General features: G+C 39.7%; 3 protein-coding genes across 4 annotated transcripts in view; all 3 read right to left on the bottom strand.

Annotated features, from left to right (window-relative positions):
* Nucleotides 1-248: 248 nt before the first annotated feature.
* LOC134435058 (procathepsin L-like) overlaps nucleotides 249-27,941 on the bottom strand; it is a 50,759-nt gene continuing 23,066 nt past the window's right edge. The window contains exons 5-8 of one of the 2 annotated variants that reach the window (XM_063183807.1): nucleotides 1,549-1,740; nucleotides 1,084-1,249; nucleotides 602-707; nucleotides 249-429 (exon numbers count right to left, since the gene is read on the bottom strand). In XM_063183807.1, coding sequence (XP_063039877.1) covers nucleotides 330-429; nucleotides 602-707; nucleotides 1,084-1,249; nucleotides 1,549-1,740 — 564 coding nt within the window. In that variant the 3' untranslated portion in view covers nucleotides 249-329. The remainder of the gene's footprint in view (nucleotides 430-601; nucleotides 708-1,083; nucleotides 1,250-1,548; nucleotides 1,741-27,941) is intronic. The other variant, XM_063183808.1, reaches the window with a different exon arrangement.
* LOC134435062 (procathepsin L-like) lies at nucleotides 12,297-20,013 on the bottom strand. Its single transcript, XM_063183819.1, has 7 exons — nucleotides 19,914-20,013; nucleotides 18,588-18,730; nucleotides 18,041-18,262; nucleotides 14,893-15,084; nucleotides 13,590-13,755; nucleotides 12,957-13,062; nucleotides 12,297-12,591 (listed from the first exon to the last, which is right to left on the bottom strand). Exons 1-7 carry the CDS (start codon nucleotides 20,011-20,013, stop codon nucleotides 12,492-12,494), a joined length of 1,029 nt encoding a protein of 342 aa, XP_063039889.1. The 3' UTR covers nucleotides 12,297-12,491.
* LOC134435059 (procathepsin L-like) lies at nucleotides 23,531-27,908 on the bottom strand. Its single transcript, XM_063183812.1, has 8 exons — nucleotides 27,791-27,908; nucleotides 27,551-27,654; nucleotides 26,498-26,640; nucleotides 25,835-26,038; nucleotides 24,907-25,098; nucleotides 24,436-24,601; nucleotides 24,050-24,155; nucleotides 23,531-23,770 (listed from the first exon to the last, which is right to left on the bottom strand). The coding sequence occupies exons 2-8, from the start codon at nucleotides 27,648-27,650 to the stop codon at nucleotides 23,671-23,673; spliced, it is 1,011 nt and encodes a 336-aa protein (XP_063039882.1). The 5' UTR covers nucleotides 27,651-27,654; nucleotides 27,791-27,908; the 3' UTR covers nucleotides 23,531-23,670.

Raw genomic sequence — 27,941 nt, 5'->3', positions numbered from 1 at the left:
TGGTTTCGCCGTGTTAATTAAAAACTTAGAGAGTTGTCATTTAACAATATATCAAATCAGACCAGATACCCTGTAGGTTCAAAATAGTGTTGAATTAACACTGCAAAATGTACTGTGAGTAATGTTGTCTCAGCTCCCTGCCCTCTGACGCCTGGTCGGACTAAACTACTAGACTTGAGGATAAACTGGAGAATTAACACTGCAAAATGTACTGTGAGTAATGCTGTCTCCCTGCCTAGACTACTAGACTAGAGGGTAAGCTGGGGAATTAACACTGCAAAATGTACTGTGAGTAATGCTGTCTCCCTGCCCTTTGACTCTTGGTCGAACTAGACTAGAGGGTAAACTGGATAGCAGGCGATGCAGCACTGGTTCCTCTTGTTCCTGGCCATCTTGATGTAGCCTTTCTCTCCCCAGCCAACACCCCAACTTAAGAGACAAGACACAAAAGCAGCACGATAATGGTTAGACACTCTACACACAAGTTTTTTATTAGTGGTGCTCAGAAAAATAAGAAACGAAGAAAGGAATTCTGGAAATAAATTAAGGCAATACAACAGTTTGTAGTGGATAAGTGGATGTAACAACAACAAAAACCTACCTGTTTTTCACCAGCCAGTAGTCTTGGCCATTTTCAGTGCCATAGCCAACAGCCAACACGGCATGGTTTGTCTTCCAGTTGCTACATTTAGGCTCATTGTACACACCTAACATCAATCAATCAATCAATTACAGAGAAATAATCAATCAATCAATCAATGATAAAGTCTGAACACAATAGCTCATTCTACACACCTGAGGTCAATATCTAGAACAATAGTATTATCATGCACAATTTCCATTGACTTAAAAATGAAAGTAAAACTGTTTTTAAGCTGGTTGAGTCTATCTCACCCTGTCTGGATTATACCCTGGGCACAACCAGCTTCCATCAGTCAATTATTGATTTTAAATATATATAAACATATTAATTGAGAATTGAATTAGTTAACTTAGCCTATACCTGCTTCAAAGGCACTGAATCAGGAGTCTGACGCCACGTGAAAAAGGCCCATGTTTAGGCTACACATGACAACAGCTTACCAGATGAGTAGTGCTTGAAGGAGTCATAACTGGAATCGACACCAACAGACACTGGACCGACATTCGCCAGGACCTCTTTCAACACATACTCATACCCGCGGTCCAAATATATAGGTCGTTTGCATTTGGCACCAATATACCCAGATTTAAAACGGCAGGTTGAAACCTGTGAATGGGTCAAATTGGTTAGAGCACTTTTCGGGTGTAGTGGTTGATAAAAGTATACAGGACACTATTATTGCCTATATTTTTGTTACGGAGGCTTTAAAAAAAAAAAATCTGTTCAAGAGCAGCTAAACTACATGTCAAGAAATCAGCTGTAACTGCACCTCAAACATGTTCCAAATTTCAACATCTTACATTATCACTCATTTTGTGTATTTATATGGATATTTTCTGAATTTTGCTTTGAAATGTATACTGTCATGGTAATTTTGGCTTTGTTGTGCTGTGTACATATCTTACCCGTGCCTCATACGGATAGAATGTTTCAGTGTCTATCCCTCCATTGTCTTTCACATACTGGAAAGCATCGTACACGTGTCCGCCCTTGCATCCGAGGTTCCCATACTTCCCACTGCAGTCCACCAGCTGCTGTTCACTCAGAGAGGGGAGTCGGCCATACTTGATGCAGGTATAGGACTCCAGCGCACCTGTCTGTTTAAATTAAAAAACAATGAAACCCAATTCTGCCCCCCCCCTATCTCCCTGGGCCCGGGACAACCCCTTTGTCCCCCCTGTCGGCGGGCCTGCATACAGTGTCGGTTCCCCCCCAAAAAGTGTAACTTACAGCAGCGAAAGCCCAACAGGATCCACAACGGCCTTGGTTTTTTACTTTAGTCACACAGCCACTTTTCCTCCAGTCCACAGACTTAGGCAGCGGTCGAGGGCGCAGTTGGGGCTTGAAGGTCATCACTGTGTCCTCATAGGAGGAAATGGTGACATTGAGGGGAGTCAGGTCACCCAGGAGATGGCCATATTCTTCCTCAGTCTGTTCAGAGAGCACAAGACATACGTAACAGACTGTAAAAAATGTACAGTGTAAAAAGGATCATAAGACGCAAAATACTATTGTTGAGCTCTAGATATACAGTACAGCTACTTCATCAGGTGCATGAATCCAAACAGAAAGTTTCACAAAGAATGGTTGGTTCAAATTAAGGTCTGACACAATGATGAGGGCTTTTTTAAGAAGAAGAAGAAGAAGAAGAATTGTGGGGAAACATACAAGTTCTATAGGAACAAACAATTTCTTGGAAGGTCCTGGAAAGGTCCAGGAAAGAACCCCAAGGTTCTAGAATAGTTCTGAATTTTAGAGTGGGCACAAGGAATACGGAGCTCCCATAATCACGACTGAGTCAAGTAATATAGCACATATATAGAACAGAAGGCAAACACAATAGATTGACAGACCTGAACACTGAAATAGTACTGTTCTTGTCTTTTGTATCCCCACGACAATGCTAGTTTCTAGAGAAGCAGGTGTGTTTCCCTACCATGTCTGAGAGGTGGTTCATGCCCATGCGGTAGGTGGTGATGCCCTGATCAGCCAGGATGTTGTGGTCCAGGACCCTGCGACGGCTGGAGAGCCAGATGTCTTTACGATACGCCTCCTCTTCAACGGTTTGATAGACCTTGCCTGCATTGCCGAAATATGAAAAATATTTTTTTTTACCTTTTTACAACTGATTAGTTCCATGGTGGTTTCAAAGGTATAAAGAAGATCAAAGATTTTAAAATTATCCTAACCAAACTTGAGTTTCCAAGCGTGGAACTCCAGGTCCTCCAGAGAGATGCTGGCACAGCTCACCACTGCCAGACAGGCAGCTGCTATGATCACCACTTTCATCCTGCAACACAGTTAGGTACAACATGAGTTTTAATTTCTTTGCTGTGTTATTTCCTATTTCTACAAGTCATTAAAAACCCAAAGCACAAGTCGCAGTTCTGGCATTCCAAGGTGTACCGTGTATAAATGTACTTGTTTGTGAGTATAATAATATAGATAATAATAATATACATACATACATAATTTGTGTGTATAATAATAACAACTATACTAATACGAATACTAGTACTACTATGACTACTACTAATTATTGTTATATTATTATTATTATTATTATTATTATTATTATTATTATTATTAATATTATTATTATTAAGCGGGCTTGCAGAGCAAGGCCGATTCTACAAACCCCAACTCCGGTGAAGTTGGGACGTTTGGTAAACTGTGAATAAAATCAAACTGGCGGGCTTGCAGAGCAAGGCCCGATTCTACAAACCCCAACTCCGGTGAAGTTGGGACGTTTGGTAAACTGTGAATAAAATCAAAATGCTATCATTTTCAAAACATTCAAACCATTCATTAGATGGAGAATAGTGAAAAGACAACATATTAAGTGTTAAAACTGAGAAAAATATTGTTTCCAGGGATATATGTATGAATTTCTGATTTGATAACTGCAACACGTCTCAAATAAGTTGGGACGGGGATCAGTAAAATGTAATAAACATCCTAATGAGGTAATACGACAAGGAAGAACATTTCAAAATGAATTATACCTGGGCACTCATATTGTCCATCAGTATAAGACTATCACAGAGAGGCTGAGTCACTCAGAAATAAAGACGCAGAGGGAATAATTACCATAGTTATTACATACATTTTGAATTTTCTTTGATTTACCATGATTGAGTGTATGTAAGACATATTTTTGTCATTACAATCATTGTATAGGTTCATGACATCATGAAATATATTTATATAAATATATCCACTGTAGTCTCACTCTAGTACTCCAAGAATGACAGCTATTGAAAATTGACCATATTAAGAATGCTTCATGTGTGCAAATGATAGAGGGCTTTAACATTCTCCTATGCACCCGCGCTCACTTGAAATACACCCAAAAGACATGGAAAACTGTCCTTTGCTTACAGACGTCAGCAGAAGTTGCTTTTTTAAATTAATAGAGTCTTGCACATCCTGTGCTACAGTGAAAATGAACCATCCAACTTGTGTTAGTTCTAACTTCAAAAGTCAGCCTCCATGATGGCATGGGGGTGCAGTAGTGCATTGGTTAAGTTGTTCTCACTCATCTGTAGAGTTAAATACAGTGCTGAATGACATGAATGGGATTTAATCAGCATGAAAAGCCACTCATGCATTGAATTTTGAAGGGAGATCTTCAAATACTACCACATCGTGAGGACAAATTGCATTTTAACAGTTTAACTCCAAAAGCCCACCATTTTATCACCTGCTGGTCCTTGTGATNGTCAANACCTGTCACACTGTAAGCACTACAGAAAGGAAAACATTGCAAAACATGACAAGGAATACACCCTCCACTTAAGCTGGTGAAATCATGCCCAAGATAGGAATTAACACTGTTTTTTTTATATATATAAAATCATCTCATTGGTTAATATATTTAACTGTTAAGTGTTTTTTTTTGTTTTTGTTTTTTGCTTTTAGTCTTCCTCAGCATTTGCTGCCTTTTGTTGTCCCCGTCCCAACTCTTTTGAGACGTGTTGTTTTTACATATTCATGAATATCCCCAAAACAATAATTTTGGTCAGTTTTGATGGCTGATATGTTTTCTTTGTGCCGTTCTCCATCTAATGTAAGAATCAGACGTTTTGGCAGTATTTTGTTACTATTCACAATTTACCTTGTGTCCCAACTTCTATGGAGTTGGGGTTTGTAGTAATCCCTAAGTACAGTTTATTATGCTTGCTTGCTTTTCTTGTGCAGGGCAGTAAAAATAGAAAATAGATCTCCTCACACACTAAAACGACCGGTTCGGCTAGGAGATCATTTGTTCTGCTATAGCGTGTCCGTGTCTCTTGCCGTTTTTCCGTTTATGGCGATTTTGTGCAAATTTGGGTCCCCATAGAAAACAATGGTAGAACCTTCAGGAGACAGTGTTCCGTCACTCTACAGATCAGAGTGTAGGAGGCTTTTTCGGTCATAAAACATCAACACTTTCACCTAGAAGTTTAGTTGACACGTTGTTAGCGAGCTCTATGAGATGTCTCCAAACTGTGAAAGTATCATGTCCCAACTCCCATTACTTTTTATTTATTTTTTAAATATATTTTTTAGGGGCTTTTATGCCTTTATTTGACAGGACAGTTGAAGATGGGGACAGGGGAGGGTTGGGAAATGACCCCGGCCGGACTCGAACCGGGGTCCCCGCGGACTTGGGCATGCAAGCCCAAATGTGGGGGGCTTAGAGATATGGAGGTTGGGAGTTTTAATCGGACCCATGTTGATTTTCAAAATTATATCATATGCAGTGTTCCTTAGCCAACTGAAAATACCATGTATGTCATTTAGTACCAATGATAAAGGTGCTGGATTAGAGATATGGAGGTTGTGAGTTCGAATCCCACTCTGCATATGATATAATTTGAAAATCAACATGGGTCAGTGTTCCTTAGCCAACTTATAATAGCATGTATGTTATTTAGTACAGTGTTTCTCAACTGGTGGGTCGCGACCCAAAAGTGGGTCGCGGAGGGGTCATGGTTGGGTCGTGGAGCCTTGGTGTAAAAAAAAAACGTAATTCTAAAACTTTTCTTGCAACAATTTACATCTTTTATTTTGATAGGCTAGTGAACTCCGTGTCATCTGTCGTCATAGATACAATCTGAATGTTTATGCGAGATAGATAGCGTGCAACCAGTCATTCGAGTCTTGGTTACATTTTGAGAATTGCATTGAATTGCATTGAATTGACTTGAACGCTAAAAAAATTGGGTCGCTACTGAATGAGAGTGGAAAATGGTGGGTCCCAAGACTGTTGAGAACCACTGTTTTAGTATATCCCCAGAACGCGGAGCTACAACACTGTCAAGATGGCTGAATCCAAGATGGCTGAATTGTTTGGCTCATAACTTCTGACTGGGTGGATGGATTTTTTCCAACATTTCTTTTAGCTTCGTTTTCTCAATAGTAGTTTTTAATTTAGGGATAGAGATATCAAAAATAAAACTGCTCATCTCTTCCCCAAAAGGCAAGCCGGCTTCCAGCATTTTCTGTGAGAATGCAATCTAGTTATAATAATAATAATAATAATAATAATAATAATAATAATAATAATAATAATTATAATAATAATAATGATAATAAGAATAATAATAATAACGAATAACAATAACATTAAAAAGATTAACAAACATTTAATAATTAATAACCGGTGTCTGTACGTAAGTATCAAATGTAAATATAAAAATGTATCTTACCTTGTGGTCAATCAATGAAAACGTGATTATTTTGAAAGACTTGAACACAGAGGATGTTCAGGTCATCTGGATCTCAGTGATGGTGCCAGAGCAACCTGCTGTATTTATACCTGACCTGGACCTTCTCTTCTCTTGTGCAGCCGGAGAGGGGTGGTACATGTGTGATAGGGTGGAGAAATGAACAATGTTTCCATGAGATCTGAATAGGTGTGAAAATGTCTTTGTGGTTAATGATGCATCTAGTAGCTTTTGCTGCCACTGTTTGCGCTAGTCGTGTGGGCAGCCATGGCCTAGTGGTTAGAGAGTTAGTCTTTCAATCTAGGGGTTGTAGGTTTGAATCCCCCCTGACCTCTCCCTACAACTCTATCCATGGCTGAAATACCCTTAAGCAAGGCACCTAACCCCACATTGCTCCAGGTACTGTAGCCAATACCCTGAAAAAGAATAACTGTAAGCCAGCTAAGTGCAATATAATGTAATAATGATCAGGCCTTCTTTTCATTGTAGAGGCAAATTCTGGATTTTACATTACCTTGCATTATTCATTACACTGCTTAAAAGATGCATCTATCCGAATCAACTTACAGAACACATTGAACACACAGGACGCATTGGCTACACAGTAAAAAATACCAGAGTCAATATACCTCTTACAGAGATGAACTTAACTCAGTTAGAGAGGGCAGTCATGGTCGGGGTGGGCGATAAGGCAAAAATGTCATGTGACGAAAACATTTCTATCACAATCTTCCATCGGAAAAAAACCCAGAAACAAGCATTTTATATACATGCAATTTGTAATGAACAATTAATTAAATGTAAACACACTGATGACACTCAAAGTGCACAATTGAAATACAATAATGTAAAGAATTAGAGTGAACACAACAACACTAAGTAAATAGACATCACTCTGATACTGATAGCAAACATCCTCACTGCAAGATGATCTTTGCGATTTTTCCACTTTAACAGATTCGAAACGATCTTATACTCGATTTCACAATTCACAATTTAATATCATCACACCGCCCACCCCTAAGTCATGGGTAAGTGGTTATGGCAGGGGTCCCCAAACTTTTTTCTCTGGGGGCCACATTATCGTTCCTGACTGTGATCAGGGGCCGGGATCAATCATGTGGGCTTTATACTAGGTCACTGCCTGTTATAGCCATAATTTCTAGCACACAATAGTTCAGCATTACAAGTGATTGGCAAAAGAAGTGAGTACTTCAAATGTCTTTCAATTTGAAATACCACAGGTATTCGTTTTAATTTCTAATAACCATGTAAAAATAACAAGTAAAGGTTAGAAAAATATGGTGATTGACAGTTTATGAGTGATACAATAAAAATGCTAGGCCTGTTTATATTACAGTGAGATATTATATTACAGAGAGAGAAACTATCAAGACAAGAAACTTCTGGTGATTCACACTTGGTTAGTGAAAATGAAACTGTAGGATGGCCTGTTGATAAACAAAATAAAATATTTTATCATTATTTTTTTCTGTAAGGATTGCTTCTTTGGGCCAGTTCAAATGGTGAGGTGCAGAGAGGTGGAGGGCCGGTCAAAGGGGCTTGGCGGGCTGCATCCGGCCCCCAAGCCTTAGTTTGGGGACCCCTGGGTTAGGGCATCAGACTTGTAGCCCAAAGGTTGCCGGTTTGACTCCCGACCCGCCAGGTGGTGGGGAAGTCCATTCTGCTCCTAACCGTTTACCCATAACTGCGCTCAGAACCTACTTTATTATTGAAACATGGTGCACTGTTCTACATGATCCATGATAGATGTTTCAGAATGCAATATGAATGTACCTACATAGGTAATAACTGATACTGTACATGATAGTACAGTACTGCGCGCCGCATGCTATGCCTTTGTGACTGGTGTTTGGCCTATTGTGGAAAAGAACAGACTGCAAGTAGAAATGAAGATGTCATTCTCTCTTTTATTTTGTCTTTTTAATGAGTACACTGTTTTTCGCTTAAATGAACAAATCATAATACATCCATTACAACATAATCCATTCCATCATGTATAATTTGTTAATGTATGTAAATGTATGTATTTTCTTTTTTCAGTCACATCAGTTAAATAAAGTCTAATAATGAGTAACGACTGAGCAATGAGTAACGACTGTGTGTGTGTGTGTGTGTGTGTGTGTGTGTGTGTGTGTGTGTGTGTGTGTGTGTGTGTGTGTGTGTGTGTGTGTGTGTGTTGCATGCGTGCGCGTGCGTGTGTGTGTGTCACATGTGGTTTTTCCAATATATTGGTAAGTGTACCTTCATATCATTAGTGTTAAAAGATTACATCACATTTAATTTTGCAGATGCTTGTATCCAAAACAAATTTAAAAAGAGGATATCAACAGATTAAAATGAACGGAGGAGTACTCAAGTATTTAAGGGTGTTTTCACACCTGGTCCCTTCCAGCCATTTAAAAGCGAACTCAGACCTGTGACTCAGCATTTTCTGTGCATATGTGAACATTCCAAAGTATACCCCAGACCCCTTGGAAGTGAACTATACTGAGACCTTTATTGATGTGGTCTCAATAGGGTTCGCTTATGGGTACTGACAACTTACACTTGTGACTAGGTGTAATCACTGTAGAGCACCGGGCAGGGAAGCCGACAAGGCTGGGGGGAGGGATCATCTGTCCCGGGCCCAGGGAACTGGGGGGCCCATGATGGGGTCCTCATTACATTGAATGTATTCGGTAAAGGGCCCTTTCAGATGACATTTTCCCGGGCCCAGCCAAAGCTGTCAGCGGCCCTGGCACTGGGTGTTATCAAAAAAGGACGGACACACCATAAAAGCCTCACTGGACTAAAAAGAGCTGTTGTTCTTTATGTAAGACACTCACACTATGAAACAACTACAGAACAGAGATCAACAGAGTCCTTTTGCTGTTGGTTTTCTTTTTTGTCCACTTAACTCATTGGCTGCCTTAGCCGTCGAATGACGTCATTTCGAATAGCGACGCCCCCTGCCTTCGACGTCGTTCGCCGATAATTGCGTTTTTTTACAGCCACGCCTTGAGGACGGTCTGACCTATGTTGTGTATTAATTTCACGCCTCTAGTCATGTTCTAACTGTTCCTGTAGGTGGCAGAAGTGTCCTAAGGAACAGTCAGGACAGGGCATTAGCTCACATCAAGAGGAAATGTCAAGACAAAAACATCCCTTTTTACTATTATAATCTCAAAAGCAGCATAGCAAAATAATTTTTGAAAGTAAAGCACCTGTGACAGTAGTCTACTTTCTTGCCCTCTGATTTTTTTTAACACAGGTATTCTACTGATTTTAGTGTCAGAGCCTTACAAAAAAAACTTCCTCTCATGACCAAAATACACCCCCCTGTTGCCATCTAGCTAGTAGGCATTGTAACTAGCTTGCCCAAAAATACACCATGTTCAACCAGAGATGATCTGTGTGGCAACTGTTTCATTTTGGATAATGTGATCAGCCTACACAACATCAGGATGATGCGTGCAAAAGATCATCTAACAGGAAAATGCACAGGATAGTGGTCACCTCAGTTGGGAATGTTTGGCTATTGTTTGCTACGCTAGCTAGCTAGCACGAAATCGCTAACAACTTACAACTAAGCCTAAAATAAGGAGCCTTGGTAAGTCAACTATTTTTACTCATTCTACAGTTGCAGTTATGGATCTGTATAGTATGATCAGCTTACTGTATCATCAAAAAGACAGGGGGGTTGCAGATTCTTGGAACAGAGAAGGCTAGCCTTTGTGTCTGATTGTGTCAGATACATTCAGCTCACATGAGAAAGCATTGCACTTAGCCTCAGACCAGCTAGCCTTCCCCACTCAAATCGGCTTGTGAAATGTTGGATATGTGATCAGTACTTTATCAAAAGAAAATTCATTGAACAATATATGACAAGACCACTATAGCAGAAACATGATGACAGTAATCATCAATCTGCAAATTGTCCGCTCTGCCAAATAACTGAAGCAGCAGTAAGCTAAGTTGTGCTGCCTGCCTGCCAGCCTCCCAGTTCACACGGTACAGGAGGAAACAAATCAGCTGTGATTTGTAACGAGAGGACTACAGGCTAAACAGAGGGACTATATTTAGAGACAGTATTTCTGTGAGTTTAGTATTTCACATGAGTTACATGCACCTGCAGTCATGATCCATTGTGCGCGCCAGCAACAAACTAAAACACTTTTGTTTTCAAGCCCACCCCGTTATATTTCAGTACATTATTAGGTTGAAAAGACCATACAAACGATCTTTTGTTCTGGCTACAGATGACAGGAGACTCTGTAATAGCATCTGATAGGTTTGGAGTTGTTAGGACGGTGTCATTATGAGCAAAAACACTTGCAATCATAGGTCAACTTCAAATGGCGTTTTCTCAGCTTTTTGGCTAGAAAGCAGCATTTTGGCGAATTCCACTTATTTTCAACAGATGATTATGAAAGAACGGAAAGGGGTAGAGAGACACCGTTTTTTTCTGATGACAGATGAGCGTCTAATCTGTGTTTTGATAGGTATGGTGTTGACATAGACACAGAACTCAATTTTCTGTGAGCCTCCAAAAAACACCCAAAATGCTGAAAAATCTCTGGCACTGTGGGTTACTCTTTTATGAAAATGGCTGGCAGCCAATGAGTTAAGGAGGACTGAGTTTGGTTCACTTAAAGGGGACTTAGTGTGAAAATACCTTAAGGTATATCGTGACATGGTAAGTGCAGTGCAGGTCTGGTGAGAGGAGTTACTGTTGTTATAAAGGAAAGCACTCTCAGTAAAATAAGGCTTTGGTTACACATATGCTGATATTTTTTAAAAAACAATATTTTTTTAACCTTTTACATATTTTTGATCCCGTTTACACATTATGTGGATCACCATTGTGACAGGTGCGTGTCAGAAAACTGCTGTTTTGGCTCTGGCTCAAATGGTTATTTAGGGCATTGACTGCTATGGCAGAGATCTGGCATGGGTTCGATTCCAGGCCAAGGTCATTTCCTGATCTTCCCCTGTCTCACTCTCCCACTCGCCTCTGTCATCATATCGCACTGTCCTATCAAATAAAGGTATAAAACCCCATACAAATACTTAGTGACAAATAAGTCGTGGTGTGTACATAGTGTAGGAAAATTTCATTTCATGTATTTCATTTATTTCATCTACTGTTTATTTAGCAGGGACAGTGCACAATATACAATTGAGCCAGATTATAGCCACACGGCTAATTTTCATCTGTAGTCCCTGGACAGGAATTGGTGTTAAGCTAAAAACAAAAAGGATTAAATACAAGAATTTGATAATACAATTAAAAGGTGCCCAATGTGCAAATATAGGCCCACAACTTTGCATGGCCAAAAAGGCATATCTAGTTAAAAGAATACACCAAAGAAACAAAAAACAAGATGTATGATAAAGTAAACATAAAACACCAAACATAAGATAAATGACTAAAAATGTTCACATTGCTGCCTTGTTTTAGCCATTTCTTGACACCTGATTTAAAACTACTGAGTGTGTTGCTTTGCCTAATACCTACAGGAATACTGTTCCATAGCCCTGTAGTTTTTACAGAAAAGGCACTTTGACCAAAAGTGGTACTTCTAAACACACTTGATGAGTCCCCTCTAGATGATGCTCTTGTGTTATTTTCTGCTCTACTCAGACTCACACATTTCTTAAGAGGAGGGGGAGCAAGATCATTTACAATTTTAAAAAATAAACAGCAGTTTGAAAAATAAATAAAATTGTCCAGACTAAATAAACCATACTTCTGTATGATGGGACAGTGATGGTATAAATTCTTTTTTTTGAATAAGAGTCAATATAAGAGTCTTCATACTAGCATCACACCTGTGGATATACGTAGCGTAGGAAAATCAGAGTCAAAATAAGAGTCTTCGTGATGTTCACACCTGTGGGTATACGTAGCGCAGGAAAATAAGAGTCAATATAAGAGTCTTAATAGCATCACACCTGTGGGTATATGTAGCGTAGGAAAATAAGAGTCAAAATGATTGTCTTCGTGATGTTCACACCTGTGGGTATACGTAGCGTAGGAAAATAAGAGTCAATATCAGAGTCTTCATAGCATCACACCTGTGGGTATACGTAGCGCAGGAAAATAAGAGTCAAAATAAGAGTCTTCGTGATGTTTACACCTGTGGGTACGTAGCGTAGGAGGCAACTCCACACTGGTTGTTCTGGTTCCTGGACATCTTCAGGTAGCCGTGATCTCCCCAGTGCGCTCCCCAACTACAAATGAAGATATGTATGAATGAATGAATGAATGAATGAACAAGTGAATGAATGAATGAATGAATGAAAAAGTGAAAGAAAGAATGAATGAATGAATGAATGAATGAATGAATGAATGAATGAAAGTTTTACTATCGGCAAGTGTGGAGACTTGTTTCATGTGTTTTCATTAGCTGACACTAAAGACATGTGAGACATTGTACAGACAGGGAAATTACAGACACTCCATTTCAAGTACAACGTGAGCAAGACACCTAACCCCACACTGTTCAAGGGACTGTCAATACCCCGTGCTTAAAATAGCTGTTAGTTGCTTTGAATAAAAGCGCCAGCTAAGTGTAATGCAATAATAATGTTATTACCTGTTCTTCACCAGCCAATAGTCTTTGCCGTCCTCGGTCCCATAGCCCACTATCAGCACCACGTGGTTAGTGATGGTCTTGCTGCAGTGGGGGTCATTGTAGATGCCTCACAACATAATGAAATACAACAGGTAAATAAATAACCAACCAAATAAATTAACCAACCAAAAAATACCAACCATCATCTATCGATGCATCTATCTATCTATCTATCTATCTATCTATCTATCTATCTATCTATCTATCTATCTATCTATCTATCTATCTATCTATCTATCTATCTATCTATCTATCTATCTATCTATCTATCTATCTATCTATCTATCTATCTATCTATCTATCTATCTATCTATTGCATGAATTATGAGTATAAGTGTGGTGGATCTTGAGTGTGAGTATGAGTATGTTGTTAGATTTTTGGACGTTTCCAAAATTCTCTTCTCCAATAAATTGGTCAGCTGCAAAATGCAGCAGGAAAACCACTCAGATTTTACAATGTAGAGGATAACTGTATGGACGGCTGTGTTATTGTTCTTATGATTATTCATAATAATAGTAATAATGATAATAATACATATGATTTGTACAACATTTTTCATGGTACTCAAAGGAGCTTAAATGTGTTGTGCTCACCGGACACGTAGTGTTGGAAAGAGGGGCGTCCCGCGTTGATGGCCACAGCCACAGGCCCCACGAAGGCCACCGTCTCCTTCAGAGCCTCCTCATTCCCGTACGGCAGTTCCACATGGCCATGGCAGAGGGCGCCAACGCCCGACGGCTTGAAGCGACAGTAGGCATCCTAGGAATAGGGTAACACAAAGAGCCATCTATAGAGTGAGTTATGGCAGGGGTTCCCAAACTTTACCATGACAAGACCTCTTACATGAGTAGATTCCAGCCAAGGCCCCCCTAACGTCGGTCATGGCACATTATTTTTTTTCTGTACACCCCTTTACACAACCATACTCTAGGTCTGTAAGGCAGTGTCTCACTGTACATTAAATAATAACTACAATAGTATACTGTTCAGAGATGCTTATGTTCGGTTTATTTTGTTGGTAACACTTTATTTTAGGGATACATCTATTAGCACTAATACATACAATGTTAATGCCTGCATAAGTAACTTGTAAGGCATGTACTAAGCAAACGCTAAGGCCAACTAGGTCCTTACTAAGGTTAAATTGGTAATAAATCCCTTATTGTGCATGAACAAGACATTTGCGAATACATGCCAAACAAATGTTTGATTTTGCTTTGTACATGCCTTACAAGTTACTTATACAGGTACATTGTCTGCATTAGTGCTAATAGATGTATCCCTTAAAATAAAGTGTTACCAATTTGTTTTATGTTAGTTATTCAGTTTATTAAATTGTGCTATACATTTCCAGCCAACCTGCCGCTGCTCCCCTAGCACCTCCTTGCGGCCCCCCAAGAGTTATGGCAACCGGGGTTCCGGAAGTAGATTTACCACTTGTTTCAATGTAGATCAAAATAGTGCCAGGAAGCTGCTTTCTGTTTGCTAAACACCGATCAGAGGAAATAACTGGAAGTAGAGTGGCCGCCATTGCTGAAGTGCTGCCTGACGCGACCTCGTATTAGGACAGTGGAGAAGTCAGTACTTTCAAAAGCCAATAGTTGCCAATTAAAATTATGCCTGGATCTGGGAAAACGTGCTGTCATCAGGTGTTACAATAACAGCACAATAGGAATTAGCCGGTATACGAGACTGTCCCTTACTTAAAGAGTCACAGTCTGTCCGTGTTGTATAGACTATCATACAGACTCTGCACCGCTTCCCCATCCCACCATGCTAACGTTAACTTTAGAATGAAACTAACTTTAGAGTGAAAGTTTAATTGAACTGAATGTGATTGTCTCCTGTTCCTGACATACAGTAGGCCTACAGTATGTAAATGTCAGCGCATGATACCTTTGCCTCATATGGGTAGGCCTCATCAGTGTCTATCCCGCCGTTATCCCTGACGTAGTCGAAAGCTGCGGCCTCCCAGCCTCCATGGCACCCATGGTTACCATAGCCACGGGAACAGTCAAGAAGCTGCTGCTCACTCAGCGAGGGCAGGTAGCCGTGCTCGATGCAGGTGTGGGACTCCAACACGGCAATCTGCAGGTGGGTAATACACACACACACACACACACACACACACACACACACACACACACACACACACACACACTTGTTGTTGTTTACACACAGCGATAGCAATAGCAATACCCACTATGCACACATAAAAGTACATTATGTACACAAATAGCCAGGGGTGAAAGTAGATTTCATGTCTTACCGGTGCTACCCCCCACAAAAAAACATAAAGTATATGGAGTGAACATTAAAATAACATAGGCCTATAGATTTGCCATATATAGATTTGCCTTTAAAGATACAGTCCTCCTTTTTTGAGTTTCACATATGTGCAGTTTTTCCAATTATTCAGCATGAATGTACGTATAATTGGCAATGCAAACACAAAATGCTATGTATTCTCATATTTTACCAGGGCTTACCTACCGCACATACAGTATTAGCAATTTCCTGATATGAGGTAGATTGTCCCTTGGTCAATTAGGTCCTTGTTTCATGATCAATAAATCAATCAAAATTACTTAAATATAACATTATCATACTGTACATAATTGTCATTCAACATGCTTAAGATAGGAGAAAAGAAAAGAAAAATAAACCATATTGTGTTATACATAGTAGATAATTAATTAACTATCACCAAAGGCAGGTGAGAATAAAGCAGCTTTTTAATTTCTTTTTGAAAGAAGATACTGTTGGGGCAGTTCTAATTTTGACAGGAAGATTAGTTCCAGCATTTTGCAGCATAATGACTAAATGCCATTTCACCTTGTCTAGATTTGACCTTAGGCACAACAAGTAGAGGAGATTCGGAAGACCTCAGACATCTACAGTATTAGGATGATATTCCTCAAGCATACTTACAATATACTGTAGTTACTTAGCAACGATGTTGTCGAGAAACACACGACCCAAAAACACAATAAAGGCCACATTTCCAGAGAAAACAGAAGAATTCACTGACATACGGTAGGTCACCTGTGGCTTCCTAGGTCAGTGGATTGTTCTCTGGCACGAGTCGATGTCAACATTTGGTTTGTCAGTGGAACAATCCGACCCACACGTTGAGGCTGTGGTGAACGTACAATATTTCTGTTCAGCTGAAGAGCCACGAACACAATAGTGGCCACATTTCCAGAGAAAACAGAAGAATCCACTGACCTAGGTCACCTGTGGCTTCGCTTCATCCTCGAGTGATGGCATGAGCATGTGAGTGGTGATGGCACGATATGGCCAGTGGCCAGTGGTCATATTTCCAGAGAAAACACAGGGGTCATTTCATGTGAAATCAGACACTTCAGGACCTGACCTTGTCTGACCCGGATTTTAATTCAACTTAGTGTGCCTTTTAAGTGACAAGGTAGAGCCCCAGAACTGAATTTGGCATGAATCTGGCACTGATATTAAGGGAGAAACTGACTAAGAAATATTTAATTAAGAGGGTATAGGACACTATAAATTATATACATTGGAGATTTAGTTTAGTTATTTGATTTTGTTTGAAAGCTCTTTTCTTATTGCACTAAACAATATTGAACACACTCGTTTTGAATATCAAAAAGAGCTGTATTTTAAAATGGCCAATATCTTTCCTACACCTAGCCTCCAATGTCACGAATAACACCTGAAATAGTGGTGTTTGGTTCTTGAGTAATTTCAGAGATAATTTGACTTAAAGGATGAAATTAAAACTTTCTCAGTCCGTTTCTCCCTTCATATTAATGTCAGTCATGACATGTCATGACAGCCATTGTTTTCTGATAGAACACCTCTTCATCGCCGTAATAACAACAAATGATGGCAGAAGTGGTACACATTGCAAGGATGTAGCAACAGCCACCCTTCCAATACCAATGTCAGGTAGGGCGCAAATAAAATAGATGCACTACAGATGTATATTGCTTAAAATTATGGTCAGACTTAGCTCCAGTTGTGGCTGTTGATAAGGTCTGCCAAAGATTCCAAGGCACACTACTGGTGAAGTTAAAAAGCCTTTAATTTAATAAATTAGCCCATTTAATTAAAGGCTTTTTAACTTCACCAGCAGTGTGCCTTGGAATCTTTGGCAGACCTTATAAACAGCCACAACTGGAGCTAAGTCAGACCATAATTTTAAGAAACTTTATTTCCTTGAGCCAAAGAGCACTTGCTAAAGAGAAAAAAGTGAAGCAGCACTCCTACATGATCAACATTCCCTGGTGAAAAGTTGATTTTTTTAGCATAAGATCTATATTGCTGCACGACTACTTTGGGTAACTAGCTATTTTTTTCAGGACACTTGTCTCGAAAGAGTTGGTTGTATGTGTTTTCTATTTTTAGCACATTTGACTTTTTTCGCATTTAGGTTTTGGCCAGCATTAACCCTGCTCTCTTACCAGTAATACGCTATAGGCTAAATTCTATTCTGTTGCTGCACACCGGTACGCACTGGTCTACTTTCAAGACTGCAAATGGCCTACATAGACAGCGTAATCATGCCTAGTGTAGCCTTTCATTTGCATACAAAAAGCAGTGGTTGTAACTTCATTTGTCCCAGTAAGGGCAATTGTTTTGCAGTAGTGATGCACCTCTCACACACACACTTGCACTTCCACAAAAACATTTGAAAAACATAAAAGGCTGATATCAAAATGTCAACAGAACACACACACTCCATCATCATCATAATCAGCATCATAATCAGCATCTTTCCATCTCTGTGTGGAAATTGGGTACATTTGGGTCCCCACATGGAGAGCTATGTAAGTACACACACGCACGCATGCCCGCACGCACACACAAGCATGCCCGCATGCACACACACACACACACAAGCACACACACACTCGTGCGCACACACACACACACACACACACACACACACACACACACACACACACACACACACACACACACACACACACACACACACACACACACACACACACACAAACTATTCCCTTTATATATACCCCACCCCCCTCTTCAGTCTACTTACAGCAGCAAAGGCCCAGCAGGATCCACACTGGTGCTGGTCTTTGACTCTCTGCACACACCCCTTCTGCCTCCAGTCCACAGTGGCGGGCAAGACAGCGGCCCCTTGCTGCTGGGAGTAGAACGCAGCCTTCCTGGGTGCACCATTGGCGGCATTGGCTGTAATGGCTGCATTGGAGCGGTTAAAGCTTGACAATAGGATGGCCTGTTGGTATTCTTCGTTGTTCTGCCACAGGAGAAACATCAGTTGGATGGAGCAATGACATATTGAGGAGATTAAAGAAATGTTTCGCAATAGAAGAGACACAATTTGGACACAGCAATGATATACATATACAGTATATTAAAGTTGTAAAAGACTTGTGGAGCTTTGGGACATATTCAGTCACACATTTTCAATATCAATTTCTTTGTAACTATACAAATGTCTCACATTGTATAGTCCTGGCGTGCGTGCGTGCGTGTGTGTCTTTCTGTGTGTATGTGCACCATGTCTGAGAAGTGTATACCTATACTGTACCATGTCTGAGAAGTGTATACCTATACTGTACCATGTCTGAGAACTGGTTCATGCCCATGAGGTAGGACTGCAGGCCCTGCTCAGCCTGGATGTTGTGGGACAGGACTTTACGGCGGGAAGACAGCCACACCAGCTTCCTCTCAGCCTCCTCCTCAAACGAGTTGTAGGACTTTGCTGCCAAACAGTAAAGAAAAGTGTTGATTCAACACTTAGAGAGTACTCTGGGACCAAATACACTTTATGACAAGCTTATAACGCTCTCAACTCAACAAAATTAAAAGCAAAACTGGGTGCTCATTCCTTAAAAAAAACATAAAAGAAAAGAAGACAGGACAGCACTGCTAGTTTTGTATTCAATTGCCCTTCAGACATTTCAGTCTTAACCTTTTTCTGTGTCAGGCAAACATTCCCCCCCCCCATCCCACACACACACTTTTCAACCAATGCATGAATGGTGGATGGATGACTGGTGGATAGATGGTGGTTATTTTTGCTTTGATATTGAGTACACCTGGGTGAAGTGCAGGGCCGGCTTCACCAATAAACAGACTAGGCAGTTGGCTAGGGCCCCATCAAATTATTTCCCCCCAACAGTCAGCCCCGCTGGTAAATACCAGCAGAAGTAATTCAAAAGGGCCGTATGTCTATATTTTGCCTTGGGCCCCCAACTGGGTACAACCACTGCTGGTGAAATGTTTGCCCGACACTGAAAAAGGTTAAGATCGAAACGTCTAACGGGCAATGAAGTACAAAACAGGAGTGCTGTCCTGTCTTCTTTACCAAATCCACTTTAGAAAGTGTTACATTCTCTAAGTGATGAATTAACGCTTCATTTTTTTCTCTACACAATCGCAACACCATCACAGTCTGACTTTGTAATGAAGCAATATTACTGTGGTATCTCCCCCTCCACCTAATTTGCACCATGCTTTCTTGACTGCACATTTGATTGATCCTTGCAATGTCCAGATCGAAACATCTCGGATATTGTGGAATTCGCATGGTATGGACATGGAACAGAAGAAAAAAGGTGGCTCCTATGCATGGCCGTAACTAGAATTGAGGACACAGAGGTCATGTCCTCTGTATTTTTTTTCAATAATGTCAAATTTATCTATGAGGAAAATCGACATATGATCAACAATGATAAATTCAGTCTGTATACACCACCCCCATTTATCCTCAAGGCAGTGATTAATGAAAACAAACTTTAGACTTTGACTGAAGTGTTTGAAGCATTCTAAATGTACAGTATGCTGTACAGCACGCAGTATTTGACCTCAGTATTTGAAAATGTCTGGTTATGGCCCTGCTCCTACGTAACTTTTATGAGTATTTAAGACTTTGACAATCTTACCAAACTTGAGTTTCCATGCTTGGAACTCCAGGTCCTCCAGAGAGATGCTGGCACAGCTGCCCACTGCCAGACAGGCAGCTGCTATGATCAACCACTTCATGCTGCAAAACACAATACAGTAGGCATGGAAGACAGAAGAAGGTGGAAGTAGACAGATAGGCCTAGGTGAATTCACAAGTGTTTGTGTGACTTTATTGTTTGTTTTCTCTGTACATGTTGTGTTTGTTGTGTGCCTATATTGTATATACTGTATGTTAGGTGTAGGTGCATGTTTAGCTACATAGTTTGTATGTGTGCATGTGTTTGAGGCAGAGAAGTGCATCTTACATGAATGTTCTGTACGCCGAAAGACCACCTGTTGATATTGGTGCAGAAAAAAATATGGCAAAATGGTTGAAAACAAGAAAAGCCAGGCTACCACATATCAAAAAAGGTACTTTCCTCTTCTCCCCAAACCTGCAGTCGATCACCACAAGTCTTGATTCCGTTATTTATACCCAAGTGAAAAGCTATGAGGAGACTGACAGAAGCTCCATTTTCACCACACAGAGGCTTGGTGTCAGCTGAAGCCATTTGGAAAGTGCTTGCTCTCAGTGTTTTTGTGTTTGCTTCCTCAGGGTGACAACCTGACAGGACAGGTCAAGATGCAGCAACACAACACACAACACTGCTACAGCCAAACATTGTGTGATTACACTTAGTTTTACATACAGCTTTACCGACAGAGAGATGATCTATTACTAGCACTCACTTGCTTTTGCCCCCAACACTGGTTTTAATGGGTGCATAAAAGTATAGTGGGGGGCAGCTATGGCCTAGTGGTTACAGAGTTGTTCTTTCAATGTAGATGTGGCAGGTTTGAATCCCCAGCTGACCTCTCCCTACATCTCCATCCATGGCTGAAGTGCCCTTGAGCAACCTAACCCCACATTCCGGACTGTAATCAATACACTGAAAAATAATAACTGTAAGTCGCTTTGAATAAAATGAAAGCGTCAGCTAAGTGCAATGTAATGTAATGTAGTGTAATATGTGTGCAAAGGTAAAACACTTAAAATTCCTTCAAACTTCTCTTTGTGCATTACTGGGGCCCCACTGTCCTCCCTGTGATTCAAAGTTGACTCCAAACCAAGTGTGAGTTGGGAAACATAGGACACTGCATTGTAGAGTTTTGTCTACAAGTATTTCTGAGATACTTTTGAGATGAGCCTATATCCTACTGTCTCTGGACAAAGTGGGGTTAGACGTCTTGCTTTGTCCAGTCAAGCCCTGCTATGCAACCAGGTGCATTACAGGATGGGGATTGTATGATCGTTGTAATTTGTCCTGACCCCTTGAGTTTTAGCACCGTATGTCCATTTATTAAACTTGACAAACTGTCAATCTTGCACAATCTGTTGTTTGGTGGAATTAAATCACCACTCCACCAGAAGATTTTTGAGGTATCTGTAGATATTTGATATTCAGCAGAAGGGTGCACTGCACATGAGCTGTTTAGTGAACATGATTCTGTTTATGACCCCCTTGCTGTGAAATGTATTCCTGGTTTTCCTTGTCTCTGCATGATTATCAATATGTCTTGTCATTGTATGTGAATATACACAAAGGGATCCACCTTGTTACATCAATTAAGGTATGTTATAAGCTGATTGTTACATATATGTTAGTCCTTCAATGGAATACTAGGGTGCATTCAGGGAAATTGGGCCACTTTTTGGCAAATTCAGAAAGACTGATGAAAACATCAATACATTATCCAAGTGACTCATAATCTTCCATTTCATGACAAAAAAACAAGATGATTAATGTGAAAATTACATTTTTACAAGTTTTAGTGACAGGTGTGTCATCCTGGATGGAAAAAAATGCATTCAGGTAAAATGGGCCACCTATTCATTCCAATGGTAAAACTAAGAATTGCACAAAAGAAAAACAAAATTAGTGATGATTTTAATATTCCTCCATTTGGTTTTTCAACACATCTGTTTCCAAAAAAGATATCACAACTTCATTAAAAGAGCTCCCCTGAGGTCCGTGTACTTTTTTGTTCATTCATTATTCTATTTTGGAATGAAACATGGAATTCAAAAAAGGGTGCAACTTCTTGATTTGCCAATACAAGCAGAATTGGTTGTATTTTGTTTTCTGCATGTGTTGCCTCATTCAAGATTCAAGATTCAAGATTCAAGAATGTATTGTCTTTATCAAAAAGGCAACAAAATTGTGTTTGGGGTACAATACTTAGTAGCAGCAGGTTTTCAAGTAAAGTGCAATAAGAGGTAAACGTGACACCAGTGCTTGACACCCAAACAACCCAAATGACCTGAAAGGGGCGGCCCACTTTACCTTAACATGTTCAGCCAAAATGGGCTAATGTTTTTTTTTGACATTTTTAGGTATTTAAAGTTCACAATGTTGCCACAACTATGTTTTTCCAGATTAAAGGCACAAATTCAAACCTAGAAACATATTCGTTTTTCCAGTTTTTATCACATCTGAAAACAGTATCATCCTTATTTTATCTAGACGATTTCTTATTTTGGCGAGACTGAAAAATCACTTTCTTCTGTCACTCTCCATATGAGGGTTCCCCCTGCCCATCAAAAAAGTGTTATGCAATTAAAATGACTTTTAACAGATAGAGTAATCATGTTGCAACAATGTCAGTACATTTGTGGTGGTTGGTCTGTAGAATTAAAGGAAATGAGACACCCAATGCTTATCCGACCCAATTTAGCTGATGGCCCAATTTACCTGAACACACCCTATAACCGATCTGCTTCATTAACCAGTTCCCTAACCTTTGTCTTGTCTCGTATTCCACTGTTAACATGACCGAGAGCAAACACTACTGCTGACTTCACCCTTCAACATTCAAAGCCAAAGTCAATGACCCTGCAAGAAGATGAAAGTGAAAGACACAATGAAAATTCAAAGTATTTACTGTTTGCTTAATTTTTTATTGTCAATACATGTTACTGTAAGAAAGCACAAAGCCACTGTAATTATCAGTCTTTTGCGTAGATTTAGACGTCCAGATGACACAATGGGGACATAGAGACAAACTGTGGGAAAAGTTGCATAATATGGAATCTTTAATACCTTTAATAATCAATTCAACTAGTTTAAAATCAACAAATTCTATTTTGAGATGGAATTTAGAAACATTGACTTCGAGTCTGATTAGGATACAGTTTAGTTTAGCCATACTTGCAATGTTTTTGAGAGTGAATATCAATACTCAGCACACACTATTATCAAACACATCATACAGTGATTTTAGATTTATGGTAGGCTATTCTTTGGAGTAATGTGAGGTTACACAGCAAAATGGGGTGTCAATATTTCATAGTAAACTTATTAGATCAATAAAATGTGTTGAATTAACACTAAAACAGCTACTGTGAGTCATAGGCATGTACAGATAGGGACAAGGTAAAGAAATACCCATTTTTAACTTTTTTTCCCCACAATTTGTTATGGTCTATGTTGACATGATCATCTAGAAATACTTGACGATTATAAGGCCCTTATATAGCCTTTATAGCAGTGATGGGCAACCTGGATTCATTAATTACAATTCAGTGCCACATACATGGCCTGGTTTGGTTTTACCATCCAAATTTAACCTTGTGATTTTTTGGCTGAATGATTACCTGGCATCCAAAATGTCCTAGCATAACTGCTGTGAGTAATGCTGTCTCCCTGCCCTCTGACCCCTGGTCAGACTAGACTACTAGACTACTAGACTACTAGACTAGACTAGAGGGTAAACTGGTTTGCAGGCGATGCAGCACTGGTTCCTCTTGTTCCTGGCCATCTTGATGTAGCCTTTCTCTCCCCAGCCAACACCCCAACTTCAGAGACAAAACACAAAAGCAGCACAATAATTGTTAGGAAGGCCTGTAAGTTATAATTGGTGTTGTTGTTGTTAGTGCTCAGAGAAATGCATCTACAAACACTTCTAAGAAATTCTAAGAAATGTGCTGTATCACAATACAATCACAATATCTTTGTTTACAAAAATAGTTCAAGCATTCATGAAAGGGAGGTATAAAAATTCCATCACATTTGCTGTGGTTAAGTCTATACTGAATGTTGTTGTGGATAAGATGTAGATAAAAACGTACACACACCTGTTCTTCACCAGCCAGTACTCTTGGCCATTTTCAGTGCCGTAGCCCACAGCCAGCATGGCATGATCTGTCTTCGAGCTGCTACATGCAGGATCATTGTACACTCCTAACATGAACCAATCAATCAATCAATCAATCAATCAATCAATCAATCAATCAATCAATCAATCTGGCTCATTGTACACGCATGGTATCAGTCAATCATTGAATTTAAAAAACATGAATGATATTAATTGAATAACTAATCAGGCTGAATGCTTTACTTTTATTTTTTTTAGGTGGAGTGTACGATTATGTCTTTGCCATCAGATGAAACTTATACCTACTTGGATGTCATTGAGTCAGAGGGAGTCTGACATCGTGTGAAAAACTTTGACACAGCTTACCAGATGAGTAGCGCATGAAAGAGTCACGGCTGGCATCCACAGAAACAGACACTGGACCGATCTTTGCCAGGGCCACTTGCAACGCACGCTCATTGTTGTAGGCCAGCCGTTGATATCCTCGGCAGTAGGCACCAATGTACCGAGATTTAAAACGGCAGGTTGAATCCTGAGTATTAGTGAAATTGGTAAAAAAAAATATTTTTAGGTTGTAATAATTTATACAAGTATAGGACATTATTTTGTATGATAAGGAGGTTTTCAAAAAGGACAGCTCAACTATGTCAATAAATCAGCTGTATTGAATCTCAAACATGCACATTTATACCATATACTATACAAAATCGTGCACTCGTTTTGTGTTCAGATGTACAACTGCTCTATATGGATATTTTCATAATGTTCCTTTGAAATGTATACAGTCAAGGTAGTTTTAGTAATTTTGGCTTTGTTGTGTTGTGTACTGTGTCTTACCCGTGCCTCATAAGGATAGTATACTTCATAGTCTATCCCTCCGTTGTCTTTCACATACTGGAAAGCTCTGTCCTTGTACCCACCATCGCAGCCCTTGTTTCCATACTTCCCACTGCAGTCCACCAGCTGCTGTTCACTCAGAGAGTAGAGTCGACGATATTTGATGCAGATATGGGACTCCAGTGCACCTGTCTGTGGACAATAGAAGTGTTATTATTAGAAATTAGAAGTGTTATTATTAGAAGCTATATTTTTTGGAGCTAAATGTTTAGATAGACAGAGAGTGAGAATAGAGAGGAAGCAAGTGTGTGAGTGATGGGGAAGGGTTGGGAAATGACCCTGGCTGGATTTGAATCCCTCCCGTAGCCCCTATATGGTCAGGTTTATTAGCTTTACTACAGTTCCCCCTAAAGGGAATTTAATTAATTTATTTATTATATTGGAGGATGGGGGTTTTGTCTTGCAAACACCACCATAACCAGCTATACACCTTTGACCAAGAAATGTTCAATGCTTTCCTTACTGATTATAAGTATTGCTGGCAATAGCATATTCTAGTAGAAAATGCGGTAACACTTTATTTTAGGGATACATCTATTAGCACTAATACATACAATGTGAATGGCTGCATAAGTAACTTGTAAGACATGTACTGAGCAAACGCTAAGGCCTACTAGGTCCTTACTAAGGTTAAATTGGTAATAAATCCCTTGCGAATACATGGCTAACAAATGTTTGATTTTGCTATGTACATGCCTTACAAGTTACTTATACAGGTAGGGGCCTACATTGTATGTATTAGTGCTAATAGATGTATCCCTAAAATAAAGTGTTAACGAAAATGCAATAAGATGAGTGTACCTGTACCTAAAAAGACCTCAAAAGAAGCATACATGTATACTAGATCAAAAAAGTGTGTGTAGCTTACAGCACTGAAGGCCCAGCAGGATCCACAGTAGCCTTGGTCTTTAACGTTAGTCACACAGTTAGTTTTCCTCCAGTCCATAGACTCAGGCAGCGGTTGAGGGGAGTCCGCTTGGGGCTTGAGGGTCATCACAGGGTCCTCAGGAGGGGGTATGGTGACATTGAGAGGAGTCAGGTCACCCAGGAGATGGCCATATTCTTCTGCAGTCTGTTCAGAGGGCACAAGACATAACAGACTGTAAATGTGAAGGATCATCTAAGATGCAAAATACTATTGTTGAGCTCTAGATGTACAGCTACTTCATCTGATGCATGAACCCAAACAGAAAACTTAACGATGTATGATTCACACATTGAAAGAAAGGTCTGATACAATGGGGGTTTTATTTAAGAAGAAGAAAAAGGACCGTGGGGGAACATACAAGCTCTACAGGAGCGCACACATCTTTCTGGAAAGAACCCCAGGTTCTACAGCAGTTCTGAATTTTAGAGTGGGCACAAGGAATACAGAGCTCCCATAACCAAGACTGAGTCAAGTAATATAGCACAGAGAACAGTAGACTAGAATAGATAGACAGACCTAAACACTGAAATAGTACTGATATTGTCTTTTGCATCCCCACGGCAATGCTACTTTCTACAGAAGCAAGCAGGTGTGCTGCCCTACCATGTCTGAGAGGTGGTTCATGCCCATGCGGTAGGTGTGGATGCCCTGATCAGCCAGGATGTTGTGGGCCAGGACCCTGCGACGGCTGGACAGCCAGATGTCTTTACGATACGCCTCCTCCTCAACGGTTTGGTAGACCTTGCCTGCATTGCAGAAATAAAAAAGATTTTTTTTTTAATCTATGGCTGTAACATTAACGTGTTGATCATGTTTTTTCTTTTGTTTGTATCCCAGCATTAACAGCATGTAGGGCCAAGTCATTCGATGATTTAGAGCCCGAAAAGCGCAAGTGGCATTTTTGGCAAAACATTAGTTCTATATATGAAATTAAAGGCCTTGATGAGTTCTATCTAACTGTACCAAAATATATATCAGACAGAAATCAACCAATATTTTGCATTGAGCATCAGTGTTTGGGCATATGTCACATTTACGCTAGGCCAAGCACATGTCCCATTTACACCTACACTAGGCCTATGCTAAAGTGAAGAGCATAAAAACAAGAGAATTGAAACTGAACTGCTTGAATGCACAGTTAATATGAACTGTTCACATGGTTTAAATAAAACATAAATAACATAAATGTGAAGTCATAAATGATCAGCTATTTTATTTGTTTGAGTTCATCTGGTCAGAATTACTGCATCATGGGCTTTAACCCAGAACCCTGTTAAACAAAGCCATTTTTTTTGGGGAAAAAGGTAGTGTCAGCCTATAAAAACCTAAATATCTCATTCTCTGAAGCACATGAAAATAAATTGTATTACAAAGCTAAGACGCTCATCTTGCATTAGACCTTGTTCATTGCGTTACGCAGCATCCGACATATGGCTTAAATTCTGTTGGAAGGCTTTTTTTTTTTTTTTAAATAACATGGAATAAAAGTCACAATCAATATTAACTATGGAATTTCCAAAATACATTCTGATAAAAAAAAATGGTTTGACATCCCTTTTTAAAAATATTTTTACCTTACTGTTCCCAATTGATAAGTTTCATTGTGACATGCTTCCAAAGAAATAAATAAGATCAAATATTAAAAATTCTCCTCACCAAACTTGAGTTTCCAAGCATGGAACTCCAGGTCCTCCAGAGATATGCTGGCACAGCTCACCACTGCCAGACAGGCAGCTGCTATGATGTACAGCTTCATGCTGCTGTAATGGGTGAAACGAAGACCATAATTGAATGAGTGATGTATTTTTCTCTTTTTGTGATTCTTTCTTTCTTTCTTGTCGCATGTGGGTATTTTTTAATCAAGTAATGTGTGTGTGTGATAAATATGAAGCTTACCTTTGTGGAATGTCACTCTGATATCACACCAAGAAGAATGCCTCCAGTTCCAGCTACACACGCATAGTCTTTGGGTTCTATCTCTGACACTCCTCCTGAACTTGGATCTGATGTGTCCACAGACTATGAAAATAAATTAGCATTACACATT

Source organism: Engraulis encrasicolus, chromosome 19, assembly GCF_034702125.1.
Source record: "Engraulis encrasicolus isolate BLACKSEA-1 chromosome 19, IST_EnEncr_1.0, whole genome shotgun sequence".
Lineage (NCBI taxonomy): Eukaryota > Metazoa > Chordata > Actinopteri > Clupeiformes > Engraulidae > Engraulis > Engraulis encrasicolus.
The sequence above is the reverse complement of the archived record's forward strand: the minus strand, read 5'-3'. Positions and strand labels throughout refer to the sequence as shown.

Bases quoted from the DNA above. Each gene is read 5' to 3' on its own strand.
- LOC134435059 (XM_063183812.1), bottom strand. From the start codon at position 27,650: ATGAAGCTGTACATCATAGCAGCTGCCTGTCTGGCAGTGGTGAGCTGT. The intron at 26,641-27,550 runs GTGAGGAGAATT...TCTGCAATGCAG, and splicing joins TGCTTGGAAACTCAAGTTTG to GCAAGGTCTACCAAACCGTT. The intron at 24,156-24,435 runs GTAAGCTGTGTC...GGTTCATGTTAG, and splicing joins TTTCATGCGCTACTCATCTG to GAGTGTACAATGATCCTGCA.
- LOC134435062 (XM_063183819.1), bottom strand. From the start codon at position 20,013: ATGAAGTGGTTGATCATAGCAGCTGCCTGTCTGGCAGTGGGCAGCTGT. The intron at 13,756-14,892 runs GTATCATGCGCT...CCCTATTCCTAG, and splicing joins CCTACCCATATGAGGCAAAG to GATGCCTACTGTCGCTTCAA. The intron at 12,592-12,956 runs GTAATAACATTA...CTTCATTTGTAG, and splicing joins TATTGGCTGGTGAAGAACAG to TTGGGGAGCGCACTGGGGAG.